Here is an 18,138-nt window from a genome sequence, read left to right on the forward strand (position 1 = left end):
TGGACTTTTCCCAGTGAGATCCCTGCAAATCTGGGCTGTCCTGGTTCCTTGGGCATAGTTGGCAACCGACTGTGGCTGCTCCTTCTTGCAGCTGGGGGTAAATGTCTTTTAGGTGGATGCAATCTACTGTTGGGACAAGTCCAGGAGGCCCCGGGTAGCTCTGGGAATTGCAGATAAGGGATGAGAGAGCTTGGATCAACTCATCTGCCACCTTTCCTTGTTCCAGCACCTGCCGGGGCCTCCCGGTGCACAGGCACTGGGGTGACACATGCCGGTGGCCGGGCCCCAGGCCGGCAGGATGACGCTCAGCACATAACTGCTTTGTCTCTGGTTTCATTCAGGAAATACAAGGGGATTAATCGGCTGTTGCTCAGAGCACGGTCACGCCGCAAAGGCGGCTCCAGCTTTTTCATCAGGCCAGCAGCCGTTTCTGGCTGAATGTACAGCCCAGTGCCAGGGACCGGCTAGCAGGAGCAGAAAAAGGGACATTTATGGATGGGCACACAAAGGGACACGTCAGGGAGCATCCTCTGGGATGTTGGTGCAGAAGTGTCCCTGTGCGGTGGTGACATGGACCTGTGCACCCCAATGCGATGATCTCAATGTTTTTGCCCCTGAGGGCGGTGAGAGCCTGGCCCAGGTTGGGCAGAGAGGTGGTGGATGAAGCATCCATGGAGACATCCCAGGCCAGGCTGGACGGGGCTCTGAGCAACCTGAGCTGGTGAAGATGTCCCTGCTCATGGCAGAGGTGGCACTGCGGGGCTGGGAAGGTCCCTTCAGCCCAAACTATTCTATGATCCACATCCAAGGAAAGACTTGTCACTGCCTCCCCTCTGCACATGCCATGTCACGAAATTGCACCAAGGATGCTAGTTGTCACATTGCTGATCCCGCTCACAGTAATGTGATAATGCACAGTGCCGTTGTAGTCCCAGGGAAAGAGCAGCGTCTAAAAGCTGGATCAGCTTTCATAGGGCTTGGGGAGGGGCAGGGGATTCCCAGTACCAGCCCAGTTCCCCGTGCTGGCAATGTCTGTGGTTCGGCAGTCGCTCAAAGGGGGGTCCCTTTGCCAACAAAACTCTTACATTTAATTTCCGCCTGCCAACACACACTGTTGTGTGTCTCCAGAAGCAATCAGTCACCAGTACTCCCAGCATGGCTTCACAAACCACACTGGGCAGCAGCTGAGGAGCTTATTCCTAACTGGGACTGGACCTAATGGGATGAAACTCCTTGAGAATACAACAAAAAAAGAGGTGCTACCCACCCAGCTCTGCATTTCAAACAAAGTGACAAGGTGCTGTTTCCCACAGGTCTTTACGGGGATCTTCACTGCAGAAATGGTCCTGAAGCTCATCGCTTTGGACCCCTACGAGTATTTCCAGCAGGGCTGGAACATCTTCGACAGCATCATCGTCACCTTGAGCCTGGTGGAGCTGGGCTTGGCCAACGTTCAAGGGCTCTCTGTGCTCCGCTCCTTCCGCTTGGTACGTGCCGTGGGGACAAGATGTGCATGGGGATTTGGATGGAATTGCCACCAGGGTGGAGAATGGCTTGTTCAGCTTCTTTTATGATGGTCACCAACGTGTCCCTTGTTGAAGATAATACTAAATGTTGGGCTAAGTATTTAGGAAAGTCAGAGTCTGTGCTCTTTGCAAGGCAGTTGGGTGTTTAATCCCTCCTGCCTTAACAAAACTGCTATATGAAGGTCTATTCCCAGCTTCACTACCTTGCTGACACATCATGGCAACGAAAGCCCCAGGCTAATCATCACCTTGTCTACTTGCTCCTCATAGTTGAGGGTTTTCAAGCTCGCCAAGTCCTGGCCCACCCTCAACATGCTCATCAAGATCATCGGCAACTCAGTGGGCGCCCTGGGGAACCTCACGCTGGTGCTGGCCATCATCGTCTTCATCTTCGCCGTGGTGGGGATGCAGCTCTTTGGGAAGAGCTACATCGAGTGCGTGTGCAAGATCTCCCTCGACTGCACGCTGCCCCGCTGGCACATGAACGACTTCTTCCACTCCTTCCTCATCGTCTTCCGCATCCTCTGCGGGGAGTGGATTGAGACCATGTGGGACTGCATGGAGGTGGCTGGCCAGACCATGTGCCTCATCGTCTTCATGATGGTCATGGTCATCGGGAACCTTGTGGTGAGTCTTGGAGCTGGGGTGGACCTTCAATGAAAGGGGGAAGGGCAAGGACGGAGGGTGTTGTGGGCTGGGGACACCTCTGTCCTTTGCTCTCTGGCCAGCGCTGGCCAGTTTGGCTTATCTCCTGTGGACGTGGTCTTGTTGGAGATGTACAGGAGCACAGGTCAAGGGCTCAACCTCCTTTCTTTGTGTGACCAGTGGGGATGTGCTGAGCTCTGTGTAAAGCCGGGTAGGAAGAAATTTCTGAGGGACGTTGAGCTGAAATTGGATGAGGAACAGATGGGGAAACTGAGGCACAGAAAGCTTAATGAGTTTTAGACAGATGTGGGAACAACTGTAGAACAAAAGAGGGCTCATCTTCAAGCCACTCTTCCTTCTCAATGAGGCTATTCAGTGAGAGGCCGCAGGCATGGTGCTATACTGATGTTATCTCCACCAAAACTCAACAGAAAGGGACGGGAAAGGAGGCTGGGAGAGTGAGGAAGTCAACACGCTGATTTGCTATCCTGGTACCAGGGTGGGTGTCACAGATGTGTGGTGGAGTCACCATCCCTGGAGGGTTGAACAGACGAGATGAGGTTCTCAGGGACATGGGTTAGTGCCAGGGGTGGGTTTGCGGTTGAGCTCCATGATCTTGAGGGTCTTCTCCAAAAAAAAAAAATGTTTCAATGATTCTATGATTTCCCACCCTCCTGCAAAGAGCGATGGAGACGCTGTTATATCCCACTCACCCAGGCCTGGCCCTTCGATCCCGGGTGCTTTTGGCAGCAGACCCCCCTGCGAGGCTTTTGCAGATCCCCAGCATCCCCAACACTCAACACGGTCCTGGTGTCACTGTGGGATGCAGGACAACACTCAGCTCCTTCCCCCAAGCCCTGGTGACCCCTGGTCCCCGTAACCCTCCCTCCCTGCCCATCGCCCTCCCCGCTAACCCGAACCGCTCGCTGCCTGTGCTGCAGGTCTGTGAGTTCCAGGCGAGCGTGAAATCCTTTCTAAACTTGGTAACCCTCTCGCTGGCGGCTTTGAAGCTTGTTTTCCAGCCTGCGTGGGCCCTGCTCTCCCTTCTTAAGGAGCGAGGCAGGGGAGGGAAGCGCGGCGGCTTGCCGAATCGCTCCGATTACTTGCCGGGGTTGTGTAAGCCCTTTGGAATTTGCTTTGAAAAACTATCTGCCAAGGGAGCTACTGACACCTCCCTCCCCACCACGGGTGGCTGCTCTAGTCCCGCTCTCCAGAGGGGTGACCACAGCCTGGGGGGGAACCCGGACCACCCCACACGTCAGGTCAGGGGTAGGACAGACAGGACTGTCCCACTTTGAGGGCAGGAAGTTGAGATTTGGGTGCTGTTTAGCTTCCCCGACTCATGTCAAGTATTTGGGGCCAACATAGCTGGACTGGTTGGGGACCTCGCACTGGGGTGGGTCTGTTACAACAGGACAAGGGGTGATGGTTTGAAACTAAAGGAGGGAGATTCAGGCTGGACACGAGGAAGGAATTGTTGTCCCTGAGGGTGGTGAGAGCCTGGCCCAGGTTGGGCAGAGAGGTGGTGGCTGAACCGTCCCTGGAGACATCCCAGGCCAGGCTGGACGGGGCTCTGAGCAACCTGAGCTGGTGAAGATGTCCCTGCTCACGGCAGGGGGGGCACTGGGGGAGATGGGAAGGTCCCTTCAACACAAACTGTTCTGTGATTCTATGGGTTGTGCTGGGCAGATGTGGATACATCTCCTCAAGGTGGGGAGCAGCCTGATGTCCCCCCAGGCTGCCCCTCACCCAGCAGTCAGCAACAGCTGGTAACACTGCCTTACAGTTCATTTGAATTGCAATGCTGAATCAGGCTGAAAATCACCTGTGAGCAGCAGAAGCAGCTCCAGGACAGTCTGCAGAGAGCGCAGGAGCTCAGAGATGGGGCAGACTTGCAGCTGGGGCTCCTTGGAGACCCTGCCCAAAAGGGGGTCTGGAAACTTATCCTCTTCTGGAGGCGGTTTTTGAAGGACGGTCCTTCCACCCTTCCTGGAGATGATATGGGAGCCCAGAATCACAGCACAGTTGGGGTTAAGGGACCCCTGTAGATCCCCAGCCCCACCTGCTCACGCAGGGTCCCAGAGCAGATCACACAGGTGGGTCCAGGGGGTTTGAATGGCTCAGGGAAGGAGACTCCACACCCGCTCTGGGCAGCCTGGGCCAGGCTCTGGCACCGCAAAGGAAAGAAGTTTCTCCTCGTGTTCACATGGAGCCTCCTGTGTTTCAGTCTGTGCCCGCTGCCCCTCACCCTGGCGTTGGGCACCACTGAACAGAGTCTGGTCCATCCTGACACCCACCCTGAGCTATTGATCACATCGATAAGCAGCGTGATTTTCAGCTGGTGGTATCACAGGCTGCCCTCCTGGGATCACCCCCCAGCTTTCTCTCTCACTCTGTGCTGCTGCATGGTGCTCATTTAAAGCTAATTAGAGAAAAATGGCACACGACAACCCACAGAGCCATCTCTTCCCTCTTCATCCTCTCTGCCATGCTCTTCTGGCTGTGCTGTGGGCATTTCCGAGCCCTGGAACCTGTCCCAAGCAGCCCCCGGAGCATCTTGGCTGCAGCGGGGTGCGTTTCTCCCCGCTTCCCCTCGGCAGGAATAAAGCGACGGCCGGTTGTCCTTAACTGTTAGTGACACTTTGAGCATTTCCTTTGAGGTTATTAAGGGAAAAGGGAGGAAGTCAGTCGGGTGACAAGGTAACAGACTCCTCTCCAAAAAAAACCAAACCACTCAACAGCAACTTCAGCTGTAATTGGTACTTAAAGTTAAGTATTAAACTGATGGGATAGTGGGGATTTATTTAAAGATGCGATTTAAGTCATATGGTATGAGCCATGCGAAAACAGCAGTGACCTTGAATAGCAGCTAATTCCCTTCTCAGATGGGCTGCTGTCACTAAAAGGCACAAACACCGACAGCTGAGGGCTTGGCCCATCGGCCGCTCTCCAGCGGGAGCGCCTCCGGGTGCTGCGATGCTCCTGTACCCCGGGGACAACCTGTCCTGCTCGGGGTTCTGGCATGCAGCTGCCCACCCGCGCTGGGAGAGGCTGTGGAGGGGTGCAGGCATGTTTTGGGCATGGAGAAATAGGAAGGATCTGAGGGAAGAAGGAGGGAGCCTGTGCTTGCAGCCATATAGAGCATCTGCATCCCATGAGCTGACTTGTGCTGAGATGAATGGTTTTAAATTAATGGTTTGAAACTAGAAGAGAAGAGATTCAGGCTGGCCATGAGGAAGGAATTGTTGGCCCTGAGGGTGGTGAGAGCCTGGCCCAGGTTGGCCAGAGAGGTGGTGGCTGAACCATCCCTGGAGACATCCCAGGCCAGGCTGGACGGGGCTCTGAGCAACCTGAGCTGGTGAAGATGTCCCTGCTCATGGCGGGGGGGGCACTGGGGGAGATGGGGAGGTCCCTTCAATCCAAACTATTCTATGAAACACTGCTATCTACAGAGCAGTGTGTCTCTGGTAGAAAGGGATGTGGTTATGGATGTGGCCGAGGCTCCTACATGGCCCTGGGGTTTGGAGACCCTCAGGACATCTGAGCTACCAGAGCCAGCCAAGAGTTGCAGCTGGGGGCACAATAAGCAGGAGGTTTATCCCTAGGAAGAGAAGGGATGGAGCTGAGTTGCATCCTTCTGGGTGGTAGGGAGAAGCACCACAGGCTTTGGGAGTCACATGTGGGGACCAGCCAGGCCAAGAGCTCCAAGACAGTGAAGGGAGGGACATGTTGATGGACTCACAGGTGAGGTGATTTGAGAGGGGACAAAGCAGTGACTGGCATCATTTGTAAATGGAGCAGCAGGACCCATTAGTGGGGGTGACACTGAGGGTATCACAACCCAGGACTGAGTGAGAAGGATCATGTTCTCCAGGAGAACGATTGGCATCTCTGCAGCCCCCAGAGCTGGGCGATGGGAGGAGTCCCATTACATGCTCAACGTAAGGTGACTGGCCTCTGCTGCTCCAGCTTATGGGGACAATGTTGGTGCCAGATGTCACCGCTGGTATTTGCTTTTGTCCCCTTTAGGTGCTGAACCTCTTCTTAGCTTTGCTGCTGAGCTCCTTCAGCGCCGACAGCCTGGCGGCGTCTGACGACGATGGAGAGATGAACAATTTGCAGATCGCTATCGGCAGGATCACTAGAGGGATCGACTTTGTGAAGACCTCTATCATCATGCTGCTCCGCAGGCTGTGGAAGGGGAAGAAGGTGGCACCAGAGGAAGAGCAAGAACACAGTAAGAGAGAAAACTCTGTGCTGAACCACGTGGACACGGGCCAGGAGCCCAAGTCGGAGTATCTGGACAGAGTGACTGGCAAAGAGCATTATCTCATGGATGAACTGGACCACATGAATTTCATTAACAACCCCAACCTCACGGTGCAAGTCCCTATCGCCTCGGAGGAGTCCGACCTCTACGATGAGACCAGCACCCAGTCCGACACCGAAGACGCCAAGGTAGGAAAAGCAAAAGGAAAGGTTTCAACCCCAATAGGTGGGATTGACACATTCTTGCTGTGCTGCCCGAAGAATTATCACAGAATCACAGGGTGGTTGGTGTTGAAGGGATCCCTGTAGATCCCCAGCCCTGCTCACACAGGGTCCCAGAGCAGATCGCACAGGTGGGTCCAGGGGGTTTGAATGGCTCAGAGAAGGAGACTCCACACCCGCTCTGGGCAGCCTGGGCCAGGCTCTGGCACCGCAAAGGAAAGAAGTTTCTCGTTGTGTTCACATGGAGCCTCCTGTGTTTCAGTCTGTGCCCGTTGCCCCTCACCCTGGCGTTGGGCACCACTGAACAGAGTCTGGTCCATCCTGACACCCACCCTGAGCTATTGATCCCATTGAGCAGATCCCTCTCAGCTTCTCTTCTCCAGCTCAACAGCTCCAGCTCTCTCAGCCCTTCCTCATAAGAATTATGCTGGTTTGGGTTATTTCTAGCTTTTCTGCAATGTGAATGGCCCAAACTTGGGGATTTTAAATGTGACATTCCCCAATGTAAGCTAGAGGGGTGTGTTTGGATCCAAGCAGGGTTCTGGCCTAGTTTGGGTCAGGCTCTGGGGATATTGCTGATGTCAGGAGGACCCACAGCACCACAGTCAAGGGTCAAAGCACTCAGTGCGGGGTTAAAGATGTTCCAGAGGAATCTGATGCCAGCAAATCTGCTGATGGTGCTAACATTGGATCCACCGCTAATGCCTCAGAAAGCATTGCCGGGTAGGGTATGAAACCAGATGGAGGAGCTTAGCACGAGTGAACATGAAGCGATGCTTCTTGGATCCAAAGGAGGAGACAGCTGATGTCAGCACTGCCATGTCGAGGCATGGAGGGGACTGTCCAGGCTATGGGACACCGACTGATCTTCCCAGAGCACCGAGGCATAGAATTGTAGAGTAGTTTGGGTGGAAGGGACGTTCCCAGCTCCCCCAGTGCCCCCCCTGCCATGAGCAGGGACATCTTCACCAGCTCAGGTTGCTCAGAGCCCCGTCCAGCCTGGCCTGGGATGTCTCCAGGGATGGTTCAGCCACCACCTCTCTGGCCAACCTGGGCCAGGCTCTCACCACCCTCAGGGACAACAGTTCCTTCCTCATGGCCAGCCTGAATCTCCCTCCTTTAGCTTAAAGCCATCACCCCGTGTCCCATCACAACAGGCCCTGCTCAAAAGTCTGTCCCCATCTTTCTTATGGGCCACTTTTAAGTCCAGAAAGGCTGTGATAAGGTCTCCCCAGAGCTTCTCTTCTCAGCTGAACACCCCAAGTCTCTCAGCCTGTCAAGATGACAGGGAAATGTGAGACAAGAAACCCAGACCCAAGTGAACATAAAAAGGAGGGTGATAGTCTGGTGGGAAATGACTTCTCACAATGGGGTTGTGCCAAGGTTCTGGGGAAATGCTGGACAGTGGAGAGGAGCAACTGCATCAATCTGGAAAGTGTATGAAAAACGACCGGCTCTGATGTGGAGGTTTATCCTGACTATTGATGGCAAGTATTTCTGCCCAGAAGCTTTAAATTGGATGTGGGGACAATTTCTTCCCCAAAGGGCTGTGGGGCATTGGAACAGGCTGCCCAGGGCAGTGCTGGAGTCACCATCCCTGGAGGGTTGGACAGACGGACATGAGGTTCTCAGGACATGGGGCAGTGCCATGGATGGGGAACAGTTGGACTTGATCTTTAGGGTCTCTTCCAACTAAAACTGTTCTGATTCTAAACTCTGTCCTAGCTGGTCCAGCTCAGAGCAGCGTGTTGGGGCAGAAGCAAGGGTGCAGTCTGGTGCAAACACAACTGGTGCTGTGTGCCCATCTGTGATTGCACAAGAAGCCTGATGCAGGGCTGCAAATGGAACCCGCACTCCTAAAACCCCAGAGCCATCCTCCTCCTCCTCACCCTGTCTGCAGTCTCCTTGTGTCTCCATGCAGTGACAGGGACCTGGCTTTGCCTGGGGTGTGAGTGCAAGAAGAGGGAATAATCCTTGTTATTTATTTATAATGTTTTTAGCTGGGATAACAGGGTGTTCTCAGCAGCTGGGGCTGCTGGAGGAAGATGGCAGGAGAGGTTGTGGCTGTAACCCATTGCAAATGTGCTGCCTGCTGTCCTCACAACAGACAAACCTGCCTGGAGCACCTTGCTCAAGGGAAGGGGTGAGGGGACTTGCTGTTGTCCTTCCCCTTTGTGGAAGGGCTGAGATTTGGCATTTTTCCCCAGTTTTTGCCTACTACAAGTCAAGTTCCCTGCATAGATATCATATCTTGAGAGTCACCCCTGGCTGCTTGCCATGTGAAGGGGTCAATCAGCATCTCTTAGCTGCCAAATAGCAGCTCACCCCATCCTCACTGCTGGTTTTGGTGGCTAAATTCAACCAAGGTGCAAAGCAGGGGGGTGCATCAACAACCTGCCCCAACAGGCAGGGTGGGCAACGCGCTGGCAGTCATGATGTGAAATGATAATTATAAATCCGGTGTTAATTAGCGGGGTCCCTGAGCTGGTCCTTGGGGCGGATCGCTGCTGGCTCGGTGCGCTCACATGCCCTCGATCAGCTCCAGATGGAGCCAAAGCCCGACACACCGCATCGCGCTGGGGACACGGTTGCAAACCGGGGAGATTTCACCTGATGGGCTACTCAGAAAACGCTGGTAAATGCTCTTGCCCTTCCAGAGCAGCTCCTTTCTGAGGCAAAGATATTTTCCAGGGTGAAATGATGGCTGGAGAATGGCTGTTTTCAAGCACTTCTGCATTTTATGCATGATTTATCTTTTGCACCACAAAGCAGCGAAGAGGTGACAGGAGTAGCAGCGTTGGTGTGTGGCTGTGCAGAGTTGGTGCCACAGCTCAGGTCTCGTCTTGGGTATTTTTTGGCTCGGACACCTGTCCTTCCAGGCATGGTGATGTCTCCTGAGATGCTCTGGGCCGTGGTGCATAGAATCACAGAATAGTTTGGGTTGAAGGGCACTTCCCAGCCCCCCCAGTGCCACCCCTGCCATGGGCAGGGACATCTTCACCAGCTCAGGTTGCTCAGAGCCCTGTCCAGCCTGGCCTGGGATGTCTCCAGGGATGGTTCATCCACCACCTCTCTGCCCAACCTGGGCCAGGCTCTCACCACCCTCAGAGACAACAATTCCTTCCTCATGGCCAGCCTGAATCTCCCTCCTTCAGTTTAAACCATCACCCCTTGTCCTATTGCAACAGGCCCTACCAGCACAGTTATCTCCATCCCAATCCAACAGGACCTTCCCTGAGCACCAGCACAGAGTTTTTGGGTTACACAAACCTGCCAAGCACCTCTGGGCATCTTTCCCCATCTCCGAGATCGCTGTGCTGGTTTGTCTCCACCTCACGCTTTTGCAAGATTTGTCCTGGAGGCAGATGGTTTCCATGTGTCATTCCCCTGGCTCTGTGCCGAGGTCTCCTAATCCCCTAGCTCTGCAAAGGGTGGCCCAGGGCTCCTGCAGAGCCACCAGCTGACAGCTCGTGCCACTGTGTCCTGCTCCTCAAGGCAATGTCACAGAATCACTTTGGTTGGAAAGGACCTTTAAGATCATCGAGTCCATTCCTTCCCCCACCCCTGGCACTGCCCCATGTCCTGAGAACCTCATGTCCGTCTGTCCAACCCTCCAGGGATGGTGACTCCAGCACTGCCCTGGGCAGCCTGTTCCAACGCCCCACAGCCCTTTGGGGAAGAAATTGTTCCCCACATCCAACCTCAACCTCCCCTGGTGCAACTTGAGGCCGTTTCCTCTGCTCCTGGCGCTTGTTCCTGGGGAGCAGAGCCCGACCCCCCTGGCTCCAAGCTCCTTTCAGGCAGTTCAGAGATCAGAAGGTCTCCCCTCAGCTCCTGTTCTCCAGCTGAACCCCCCAGGTCCCTCAGCCGCTCCCATCACACTTGTTCAGCCAACGATCCTCCAAGGTCTGCAGCTCTAGACAGTTCAACAGCTTCGCTCTGGGCTGTGTTTTCATAGTAAAGAGATTCAGAGCAGTCTCCAAGCACCAGGGTCCCACCAGCCGGCTCCCCAGTACTGCCCGGTCTCTGAGGCACAAGGAGATGAAGCATGGCTGGAAGAAGCCTGGGAGCTTCCCTTCTGTGGGGCAGCTCAGCATGAATCCTTCCACCCCTTTTCAGAATCCCCTCTCCAGTGACAATGCATCGTCCATGTGCAGCACTGTGGATTACAAGCCCCCACTGCCGGAGGAGGAGGAGGTGGCAGAAGAGGCAGAGGAGAGCAATGAGCCTGAGGAGTGCTTCACCGAAGGTGAGGGACCGAGCAGGGCAGGGGACCCCGGGGACAGGGGGACGTGGGTGTGGAAGGGCCGCTGCCAACCAATTTTTCACAGAATCCCAGAATGTCAGGGGTTGAAGGGCCCTGGAAAGCTCATCCAGTGCAATCCCCCCATGGAGCAGGAACACCCAGCTGAGGTTCCACAGGAAGGTGTCCAGGCGGGTTTGAATGTCTGCAGAGAAGGAGACTCCACAACCTCCCTGGGCAGCCTGGGCCAGGCTCTGCCACCCTCACCAGGAAGAAGTTGCTTCTCAAATTTAAGTGGAACCTTTTGTGTTCCAGTTTGAACCCATTACCCCTTGTCCTACTGTTGGTTGTTATTCTTGCAGCATAACAACCCCAGACTTGCTTCTCTCAGCCCAAACTCCAGATCCTCCTGTACTACCAAGGAGTTGGTCCCCATGGGGCTCCCCTCTTGCATGCCCAGCAGGATCCTGCTCCAGCCTCCACCTCAGAGGCCTTAAAATGACAATAAAATCGAGAATAGGTGGTGGAAACACCCTAACCCCCAGCACTCTGTCCCGTCCCCAGCCTGCGTGAAGAGGTGTCCCTGCCTCTACGTGGACATCACCAGCGACAGAGGGAAGGTTTGGTGGAACATCCGGAAAACCTGCTTCCGCATCGTGGAGCACGACTGGTTCGAGACCTTCATCGTCTTCATGATCCTCCTCAGCAGTGGGGCGCTGGTAGGTCCCACTTTTCGCCATGTCCTGTTTACTCTGCAGCAGCTCTCCAGCTTGGTGAGAGCCCAGGAACGTGGGTAGGGACCAGGCAGCAGCACCGGAGGCTCTGGGCATCGCATGGTTGTCTCCTGTGTGAAATAATACAGTTGTAGGCAGATGCTTGATTTAAAACCCCATTTGGCTCAGGTCTACCCAATGTGAAGCTCTGCAAGGGGGCTTTAGCATCTTCCCCTTGTCCTCCAAGAGCCATGCGTTGGTAAAGTCACTGCTGTGGAGACCTCCCCGGCCTCCATCATGGGCTGTGGTCCATGGGCTCAAGGGGATGCAACCTCATGCAGCCTCTCCTGCTCTTAATCATAGGATCAGAGAATGGTTTGTGTTGAAGGGACCTTCAAAGTTCATCCAGTGCCACCCCCGCCATGAGCAGGGACATCGTCACCAGCTCAGGTTGCTCAGAGCCCCGTCCAGCCTGGCCTGGGATGTCTCCAGGGATGGTTCAGCCACCACCTCTCTGGCCAACCTGGGCCAGGCTCTCACCACCCTCAGGGACAACAATTCCTTCCTCATGTCCAGCCTGAATCTCCCTCCTTTCATTTCAAACCATCACCCCTTGTCCTGTGGCAACAGGGCCTGCTCAAAAGTCTGTCCCCATCTTTCTAGTTTGCTGCTGTGAGGCTTTGCTTTGGGTCAATCATCACTCTATGCAGCCAACAAGAACTTGCAAACGAGTTAGACCCCATGTTGATCAGGTACATCAGTAAATGCCACCCGCAGCTGGGCTCTTGGATTTTCAAGGTGCCCCAAGCCCTAGTACTGCAGGGACAGTGCAGGGGTGGATGTGGCTGCATTGAGCTGTGCAGCGGGTCTAATGGAAGAATGACTGTCACGTAGCTCCACACCTCTTCCAGGCTTTTGAGGACATCTACATCGAACAACGCAAGGTGATACGCACCATCCTGGAGTACGCCGACAAGGTCTTCTCCTACATCTTTGTCATTGAGATGTTGCTCAAGTGGGTGGCCTATGGCTTCAAGGTGTACTTCACCAATGCATGGTGCTGGCTGGATTTCCTGATCGTCGATGTGAGTGTTGGCTGATGAGAAGTTTGGGAGCATTAGGGGTTTGTAGCAGGGTGTTGCAAAAGAACCCGTGTTGTATTTTAAAGGACAACAGGGTGGCTGTGGAACGAGGGCTTAGACCATTGTTTAAAATAATGGTTCTCCACAGGAAGGGCCAACTCTTCCCCTGCCTGCAGAAACCATTTCAAACCCTTCCTGTCTCATGCTCAAGCCAAGAACAAGCCCACGCTGTTCTCCCAGACCCCAGTAGAGATGAGAAGAGCAATAGGGTCTCCCAAATGCTCTGTATGTAACACAACATACTGTCCCACCTGTGCAGCATTTCTGCGTCCCCTGTCACCTCCAGCCTCATACCCAACAGACAGGGACATTCTCCGGGTCCCTGGTCACCAGGGACCCAAGGGCTCGATGCCAGTCCCTGTGTCTCAAGACAAGACAATAACCACCAGCCCAAGGAAGTGCTGGGGAAAGAGGGACAGGCAAGAGCTGCAGGGACGTGGTTCAGTTGTGTTTCCATCTGAGGTGCCACTATTACCTTGGGCTGCTCCTTCCAGGTTTCCATCATCAGCCTGACAGCGAACTGGTTGGGATACTCTGAGTTGGGAGCCATCAAGTCCCTGCGGACGCTGAGGGCTCTGAGACCACTGCGTGCCCTCTCCAGATTTGAAGGCATGAGGGTAGGTGCCTCCCCTGGGTGCTACTGGTTGTGACATGACCTTGAAACATGGCACCATTCAGATGTCACCTCCACTGGGACCCATCCCAAAATGGTTTTCAGGGGTGTCCAGATTGGCGGGGTGGATGTTAAGGTACCTTTCACCCAATTTGAACCCATTTGGTGCTGCTGGGGCACAGAGACATGAAGGTCACATCATTGCCAGCCTGGTTCCCTACCCAGGTCCTGCAAGGTCTATTCTGCCCTTGCAGGTGGTGGTGAACGCCTTGTTGGGTGCCATCCCCTCCATCATGAACGTCCTGCTGGTCTGCCTCATCTTCTGGCTGATATTCAGCATCATGGGGGTGAACCTCTTTGCGGGGAAGTACTACCGATGCGTCAACACCACCACGGGAGAGCTCTTCGACATCACCGTGGTCAACAACAAGAGCGACTGCATGGCCCTCCTCCACACCAACGAGGTCAGATGGGTCAACGTCAAGGTCAACTTCGACAACGTGGGCTTGGGATATCTCTCCTTGCTGCAGGTGGTACGTACTAAAGCGGTTGCCGTCCCTCCAAGATTCGGATTGCTGTAGCAGAGCAGCATGACGTGAACGTTGCTCTGGTGCCCAGATGGGGCCTCTTGGCTGCTTCTTAGCTCCAAAATGGGTGTTTAACACAAAACAAACAAACAACAAACAAAACAAAACAAAACCAAACACACACACACACACAGAACCCTGCAGAGCTAAAAGGAAAGGGACAGGGTAGAAGATGAGAAGATGGGAGGGGAAGGTCAACAGGGAGCTGGTATGGATGAGCGTAGGCAGCACCAAACCTGGAGCTGCGAGAACTCCTCTGCTATGCAGGCGATGCAGAAGTGAGAAGGGGACGCACTCTGTTTTCCCCCCACTTCTTCAAAAAGTCAGGTCTGCTCTCATCATAGGCTGAAAGAGTTTAGCACTGGGATGATGATGATGATTGGAAAAAGTTGTGTGCCCGCTGCAGGGCGGTGGGCGAACACGGTCGAGCTGCCGCTGCACCCACCACAGCTGAGCCGGGCGAGCAGAAGGGAAACTGCTCACCGCAATTTTCACAAGAATATAGGTGTGGGTTCTGCTGTTGCGTGGGCTGGGGTTCCTCTCATCAGATCCACAGGAACCAGCAGTGCAGAATCAGAGTGCACAACCTAAATCGATTAACCAGTTTGAAATTCAGCTTCCTCTTCACATTTGTTGCTCCATCAGGTCCAGGAAACAAGATGTTCAGGCTTTTTGTTTAACAAATCAGCAGCAAAAGCCTGTAAAAGAAGTGTTGTGCTCACACACATGCCACCAGGATGGAGATCCAGTGATAGAGGAGCCAGAGCTGTTGAGATGGCACGGGTTGGGAGCAGCCGGCCCCGGCACAGCTCTGCCGTGGGGAAAAAGCACTTTATTTTCCAAGTTAGTTGCCTCTTTCCCCAGCCTGGTTTGCAGCAGTGTTTTGGGCAGTCACTGGCAACCTCAGCCCCAGAACGGCGCTTGTGTGTGCACGTGCAAATCTTGGTATCTCTGCATCAGGGCATTTTTCTTGCGGATTCAGCACGTGGTCCCTCTCCTGCTGTTCCCACAGAGAAGCTGTAACTCTGGGCTGAGCAGGTGTCCTCAGAGCTAAAACCACAAACATGCACCCATTGCCCTCCTTTCCTCGCCCCAAATACCTCCCACTGAATCCGTTCTTCTCCACTGTCCCCACAGGCGACCTTCAAGGGCTGGATGGACATCATGTACGCTGCCGTGGACTCGCGCGAGGTGAGGGGACAAGTAGGGATGTGTCACAAACAGAAAGGTTTGGGTTGAAGGGACCTCCCCAACTCTCTCAGTGCCCCCCCTGCCATGACAGGGACATCTTCACCAGCTCAGGTTGCTCAGAGCCCCGTCCAGCCTGGCCTGGGATGTCTCCAGGGATGGTTCAGCCACCACGTCTCTGGCCAACCTGGGCCAGGCTCTCACCACCCTCAGGGCAACAATTACTTCCTCATCTCCAGCCTGAATCTCCCTCCTTTAGTTTAAAATCATCACCCATTGTGTGGTTGTCATAGAATAATTTTGGTTGGAAAAGCCCCTCAGGATCATCAAGTCCAATTGTCAACCCAACACTGGCACTAAATCCTGAGAACCTAATCTATGTGTCTTTTAAACACCTGGCCTGGCTTGCCTTGAGCAATAGAACAGTTATTAAAACAGAGAGGCCAGCATTTAACCTTTGGGTTAAAGGGATTATTAAGAACATTAATATTTTTGAAGGGCTTTCTGCAGAGACTGTTCCTACTGTGATCCATCCCAAAGTGTCCCTGCCCCATCCCATGTGTGTAGACACGACCATGAGTCCAGGCAGTAGGAGGGATGTCCTACCTTCCTCTGACCAAGCAAGCTTGCCCGAGCCCCACTGCGGGGACAGGTCCCCCACACCCACAGGCCTGAATGTTTTGGTTTCATTGCCTTTTTTAGCATCAGAAACAGCCAATTTTCTCAGCCCAGCTGCAGCTGCGCAACTTCCAAGCCCTTTTGAAAATGGCTTGGGCTCCTGCCTCCCTGAACACCTGGGGCAGAGCTGTTTTTGGAGAAAATCCACCCTCTTCTGCCAAGAGTTTTCCTCAGCATGGGGAAAGCCGGTTGTGACACCTTGGGATGCCTCCAGTCAAATATAGAACAGGATTAATTGGTGTCCCTTGATGAGCTGCCAGGCTCTGCCACCCCCGTGCGCTGGCATGGCACAAATTGAAACAGTTTTCCTTTTGCTTCTGGCTATATTTCAGCCTTTGGAAAGCTGATTTTGGGGAAGAAACACAAGTTTGCTCATTGAAATTGCTGCACCTGGGCATCCTCTCCTCTTCCCCTGCTTGTGCTGTGGATTGGGGGTCAGCACATCCTTGTCCCCAAGTCAGTGACATGTGGATGTCCCATCCCGTGGCTGCTGCCACTGAGCCCACACAACATCTGCCAAAGGTTTTGGAGCAGTCACCCCACAGCTTTGCCCAGACACAGTGACCCCTTGGCTGGGGGGGGCTTGGGGACACACTTTCTCACATTTCACATCTCTCCCGGTCAGATCGAAGAGCAGCCACAGTATGAGATCAACATCTACATGTACATCTACTTTGTCATCTTCATCATCTTCGGTGCCTTCTTCACCCTGAACCTCTTCATCGGCGTCATCATCGACAACTTCAACCAGCAGAAGAAAAAGATAAGTATTTTCTGGGTCCTGCAGCTGTTACTGCATCCTGAGACACTGATCCGGGATGGAGGTGGAAAAGGGCAAAAAAGGGTAAGAAGGGAGGAAGCAGGTTTCACAAAACCTGGTAGAAGCTTGGTTGGAGATGCTTGGTGGGAAGGAGCACGGTCAGAGACGTTTGGTAGGAAGAGGTGAGTTCCCAAGACTAACAGAGCTGATTCCCTTTATACTTTGGAGGCAAAGACATCTTCATGACGGAAGAGCAGAAGAAATACTACAATGCCATGAAGAAGCTCGGCTCCAAGAAACCCCAGAAGCCCATCCCCAGGCCGTCGGTATGTTGGGTTCATCACCTTGGAGTACAACATGGGGAGCACTTAAACCCACCAACTGTCCCAAAGTGAACGAGAGGCTCCAGGGAAGAGCATTTACCAGGGCAAGGAGCCAAATCCTGGCTCCCCATTGCTGTTTTTCAGACAGGACCTTGATAAGAGCTGGGGCTTCAGAAGAGGTTCCCGTCAGGCCACCTCCTTTGGATCTGCTCTTCATTCCTGGGTCCGCTCTAAAGGACAAGTTGGAGATCCCTTTTTCAGGGATTAGGGTTTTCTCCTGTCTCAGCTCCTCTCACAGAGGGAGTTACTCGGGGAAAGCTCAGTTTTCAACACTCCTAGAGGGGACATCACCAATACATGTGCAGTTTTAACAGGTTTTGATTTGATAGCCCAGCCCAGTGAGGCCTTTTCCCATGTGTTTATTTTTGCCCTGATGCATTAGCCGTGGAAGTTATTAGAAACCAACTGTCCTCTGTGCCCACACCTCCTGGCCATGGTGTTACCAGGAAGGTTTCATCCCACACAGTGATAGGTATTCTTCTTCCAGAGCTTTTGTGGCCATGAGACGTGTGATGACCATAAACCTGAGGTTTCCTGCACTTTTTTAAATAAAGTTTCTTCTTTTTCTGTTGTGTTTGTTTTGTGTGTCTGTCCCATGTTTGCACCTCACCTCTGGTTCTCCATCATCACCTACATGACCCTTACGGCAGAACAAGTTTCAAGGGATGGTGTTTGACTTTGTTACCAAGCAGGTGTTTGACATAACCATCATGATCCTGATTTGCCTTAACATGGTGACCATGATGGTGGAAACGGATGATCAGAGCGAACTCAAAACATCTATTCTCTACAAGATCAACCTGGTCTTCATTGTCATCTTCACTGGAGAGTGTGTGCTCAAAATGTTTGCCTTGCGCTACTACTACTTCACTATCGGCTGGAACATCTTTGACTTTGTGGTGGTCATCCTCTCCATCTTGGGTGAGTCCTGAAGGTTCCACTGGTTCCTCAGGGGTCCCATGGGATAACAAAGGGTGGAAGCGGTTTGGCCAGTCCACAATCAGCAGGCTGTCACTGGCCACCCTCTTACACCCACTCTTTGAGCAGGGCCAAGCCAACAGGATGAGACAGACATGAGGCCACCAGGCAGGGTGAGGGGGTGTGATTCTGTCCCACTCCTTGGTGTTGGGTTGCCCTTGTCTCTGTGTCGCGCAGTTGCACTGCTGACA

The 18,138-nt window shown here is 53.6% G+C and overlaps 1 protein-coding gene across 1 annotated transcript in view; it reads left to right on the plus strand.

Moving 5' to 3' along the window:
* SCN4A (sodium voltage-gated channel alpha subunit 4) overlaps nt 1-18,138 on the plus strand; it is a 44,140-nt gene that overhangs the window by 22,858 nt on the left and 3,144 nt on the right. Inside the window, exons 14-25 of the mRNA XM_065856108.2 lie at nt 1,314-1,487; nt 1,797-2,153; nt 6,201-6,629; nt 10,782-10,911; nt 11,470-11,624; nt 12,530-12,703; nt 13,255-13,377; nt 13,628-13,906; nt 15,098-15,151; nt 16,452-16,589; nt 16,808-16,912; nt 17,620-17,890. Of these exons, the coding sequence (XP_065712180.2) occupies nt 1,314-1,487; nt 1,797-2,153; nt 6,201-6,629; nt 10,782-10,911; nt 11,470-11,624; nt 12,530-12,703; nt 13,255-13,377; nt 13,628-13,906; nt 15,098-15,151; nt 16,452-16,589; nt 16,808-16,912; nt 17,620-17,890 (2,389 nt within the window). The remainder of the gene's footprint in view (nt 1-1,313; nt 1,488-1,796; nt 2,154-6,200; nt 6,630-10,781; nt 10,912-11,469; nt 11,625-12,529; nt 12,704-13,254; nt 13,378-13,627; nt 13,907-15,097; nt 15,152-16,451; nt 16,590-16,807; nt 16,913-17,619; nt 17,891-18,138) is intronic.

The sequence above is a fragment of the Patagioenas fasciata genome, chromosome 22 (assembly GCF_037038585.1).
Source record: "Patagioenas fasciata isolate bPatFas1 chromosome 22, bPatFas1.hap1, whole genome shotgun sequence".
Lineage (NCBI taxonomy): Eukaryota > Metazoa > Chordata > Aves > Columbiformes > Columbidae > Patagioenas > Patagioenas fasciata.